The sequence below is a fragment of the Morone saxatilis genome, unplaced genomic scaffold (genome assembly GCF_004916995.1).
Source record: "Morone saxatilis isolate NCDOM2014 unplaced genomic scaffold, NCSU_SB_2.0 Contig8, whole genome shotgun sequence".
NCBI classification, from domain to species: Eukaryota; Metazoa; Chordata; class Actinopteri; family Moronidae; genus Morone; species Morone saxatilis.
Genome location: NW_023340257.1, coordinates 9,411,435 through 9,415,167, shown reverse-complemented (window position 1 = coordinate 9,415,167; position 3,733 = coordinate 9,411,435). Strand labels below are relative to the sequence as shown.

Below are 3,733 nucleotides of genomic sequence, written 5' to 3'. Positions count from 1 at the left end.
AAAGTGTGTCAGATACAAAATTATACAGATAAAGATATTACACAGAGCTTACATTACACCTTGCAATCTGAATAAATTTGACAACACATTATCTAAATCTTGCTGGCATGGCTGTGAGGTGGAGGGTACACTAATGCACTTATTGTGGTACTACCCTCCTGTTAAGAGGTTTTGGTTNNTAACATAGATATAAAACCCTGCCCTAAACGCTAAACGGATCATTTTAATGAACTGGAAACAACGTAAGACAAATTGTTTTAGTATGGAGAACTGGTGCAAGGACTTCATGGAGTTTTTATCGATGGAACAGGCCGCCTCCACTCTAGTAGAGGATAATAGGCAGGATAAATTGTGGACCTTTTTTAAATCTTGTCTCCAGGAAACCTAAGGATCCCCATGCTGTGAAGAACTGATATAGTACTTAATATTTGTCTGCCTGGCTGTTTTTGATATTTGATGATGAGGATGAGAAAACTCTAACTGGTTTGATGTTTTAAATGCTATTTCTTTGTTTCAATTGTCATGTGAATGTAACATAACATACCACTGAAATGATACAGTGTGTCTTTGAAGCTGACACTTAATGCTTTATTTGTGCTGGTTAACTGGGCGTTTTGTGGAACTGATGTAATTATTGGTGTGATATGTTCAACCTCTGAGGATACAGCCTCTATTAATCATGCCCCAAGGGATCATTACTGTCACTCATGTATGGGTGCACACACACACACACACACACACACACACACACACACACGAGGACTCGCCAAATAGCCCACTCTTGTTTTGTCTTGATTTCATGCTCGAATTTTATAATTTGGACTTAAAAGTGCGCTTTATTTAATTAATTTCCACTGTTATAACAAAAGTCAGCTTGATTTAGATTTTTGTAAAGTGTCTAACATTCATAACAAGATTACTGTTGTTGTTTTTCTCCACACAACATATTGTGTATTTGTACCGAGGCGGAACTCCAGTCAGCGGTGGTTTGACACGTCAGCTGTAGGTGCCGGACACATTTAGACGGCGCACACGCGGCACTTCCTGGTTCTTCTGTTGATGTTCACCGATGTAATTAGTTTAAAGTTAAGTGCTTTACTGGTGTTTCTCTCCTTCATTAAGATGCCATTGAATAAAACCTAGCATGGAATCTATTTCCGGTTAATTTGCGCTGTAATCCATCCGGTTTGTTGTGTTCCTGTTAATTTGGCATGCTGTCATCATCTCCAGGTATGCATGAGTTCACCTTCTGCCTGTGTGATCTTCACTCTCTCACCTAATGCTCCTCCGTTGTGTGTCTGTACATTCGCCCTCATGTACCCACAGGATTGATGTCGTTTTATTCATTTAAATGTATGTTGTCCTTTATTTTTCAGCCTAACGTAACACCTGCTCGTTTTAAGGTGACAGCTTAAGTTAACACATTCATAGTTAGCCTCAGTTGCTTTCTGTCAGAGACTGCTGAATCAAACAGTGAGTGTGGCTCTCTAAATCTTTCTGTGTGTCTGGGAGATCTGTGTGTGAGTCCTACCATCAGGCCATCAGACATTTGTATTGTTAAGAGAATAATGGGTCACTCAGCATCACAAATGTACACAGCATTACACAAACCTGTTTATTCAATATTGTATTGTATTATGTCTCATTTGTGAATTGTATCATTATTGTAACTTTATAGATTATGTCCATCTTCAAAAAACAACCTCCCTGGTATTCAGATGATTTAAAACATTCCTGCTTCAGAGACTTGCAGTTAATTAGCAGACAGTTTAGCTGTTTCAATAGTTCTCTCTCATCTTTTTCTTAAGATTTGCTGAGGGCACAGCAGGTTTGATGCCCACTGCTCCAACATGGAGCACTCCGATTTGATCACACATAAGAACGGGCGGCAGAGGAAGCTGGCGGGTGCCACCCTCCTACCGGACCATGTTAGGGACATGGACAGGGGAGAGACGAGCGCCTCTGAACCAGAAGTAGAAGAGGAAGCTGAGGGTCTTATCAGAGGGTCAGACTCTGAGGACAGGAGGCACAGAGTGCGGCCTGGGATCCGGGGGGAGTTGGCGAATGTGTTGCTTCTTCTGTTCCTGTACGTGCTGCAAGGGATTCCCCTGGGACTGGCTGGTAGCATCCCTCTGATCTTACAGAGTAAGAGTGTCAGCTACAAAGACCAGGCGTTCTTCAGCTTCGTCTTCTGGCCATTTAGCCTCAAGCTCCTCTGGGCGCCACTGGTGGATGCTCTCTACTTCAGCAGGTTTGGTAGAAGGTAAGACGGATACTTGTGTGCGGTTTGTCATCATGTGGATGATTTCCTCTATGTGGATTGTTTTTTTTTGTTGCTGTTTCCTGATCTATGCCACCCTCCCACCTGATTCTGCAGAAAGTCATGGCTGGTGCCCACACAGTACCTGCTGGGTCTCTTCATGCTGTACCTTTCTATGACGGTCAATTCACTGCTGCAGAGTGAGGGGGGACCGAAAGTTGTGACTCTCACTGCAGTCTTCTTTATGCTCGCCTTCCTGGCAGCTACACAGGTAGAACAATCACTGTGACACAAACACACACTCAGGAAGAGAAACACATTCAAGTTGATAGTTTCTTTCCCGTCCTCCAATGGCTGTACCTTCTCTGCCCTAAAGGACATAGCTGTGGATGGCTGGGCCCTGACTATGTTATCCAGAGAGAATGTGGGCTATGCCTCTACATGCAACTCTGTGGGCCAGACAGCGGGATACTTCCTGGGGAATGTGCTCTTTCTGGCTCTGGAGTCTGCAGACTTCTGCAACAAATACCTCAGAACAGAGCCCAAAGACACGGGCATCGTCACCTTGTCAGGTATCACCCGTCCCTGACCGAACGGATTAACAACATAGCTTCTCAACTGAACAGTAGTTTGGATGAATAAAGTGTATTTTCTAATTCTTCTTCTGCTGCAGACTTCTTGTTCTTTTGGGGAATAGTGTTCCTGGTTTCCACGACGTTGGTAGCCATCATTAAAAGGGAAAATGAGCACGGCAAAGGAAAGAGGAGAGTCCAAGAAAAGACACAAGGCGTCATGGAAACCTACAAGCTGCTGTTCTCTATCATCAAGATGCCCACAGTCTTCACCTTTTGTGTCCTGCTTCTCACTGCTAAAGTACTTGACCATTACTTCATAAATATTTGTTTACCTTTTGAAAAATAACTTTTTTGCTGCTTGAAACATGAATATTAATTGGGCATGAATGTTTTCTGATGTGTCTTCTCTGTGTGTGTTCCAGATGGGCTTCTCTGCAGCAGATGCAGTGACAGGTCTGAAGCTGGTGGAGGCTGGAGTTCCCAAGGAGCAGCTGGCTTTGCTGGCAGTGCCCATGGTGCCTTTGCAGATCCTACTACCTGTGATCATCAGTAAATACACAGCAGGGCCCAGACCTCTAGATGTCTTCTACAGGGCCTTCCCTTTTAGGTTGTAACACACATACACACAAACCTGTGCTTAAACGCATTCAATAAACTAAAAGCTAACGGTTGCTGTGTTGTTGCAGGTTGCTCATAGGACTGGAGTACGCTCTGCTGGTGTGGTGGACCCCCAGTGCAAGGGAAGAAGGAGGGTTCCCTGTTTACTACTACGGCATAGTGTTGCTTAGCTACGCAGTGCATCAGGTTAGGTATTTCTGTTACTCTCTTAAATATCTTTTCTCCTCTTTTCTTCTTCGAGCCTAGCCAGTATCATAGATTTTCCAGGTGACAGGATCTC

General features: G+C 43.7%; 1 protein-coding gene across 1 annotated transcript in view; it reads left to right on the top strand.

The window, feature by feature from the left end:
- The first annotated feature begins 1,014 nt into the window (after positions 1-1,014).
- slc33a1 (solute carrier family 33 member 1) overlaps positions 1,015-3,733 on the top strand; it is a 6,350-nt gene continuing 3,631 nt past the window's right edge. The window contains exons 1-7 of the mRNA XM_035679681.1: positions 1,015-1,230; positions 1,809-2,263; positions 2,378-2,531; positions 2,637-2,832; positions 2,934-3,133; positions 3,258-3,442; positions 3,522-3,639. Of these exons, the coding sequence (XP_035535574.1) occupies positions 1,851-2,263; positions 2,378-2,531; positions 2,637-2,832; positions 2,934-3,133; positions 3,258-3,442; positions 3,522-3,639 (1,266 nt within the window). The 5' untranslated portion in view covers positions 1,015-1,230; positions 1,809-1,850. The remainder of the gene's footprint in view (positions 1,231-1,808; positions 2,264-2,377; positions 2,532-2,636; positions 2,833-2,933; positions 3,134-3,257; positions 3,443-3,521; positions 3,640-3,733) is intronic.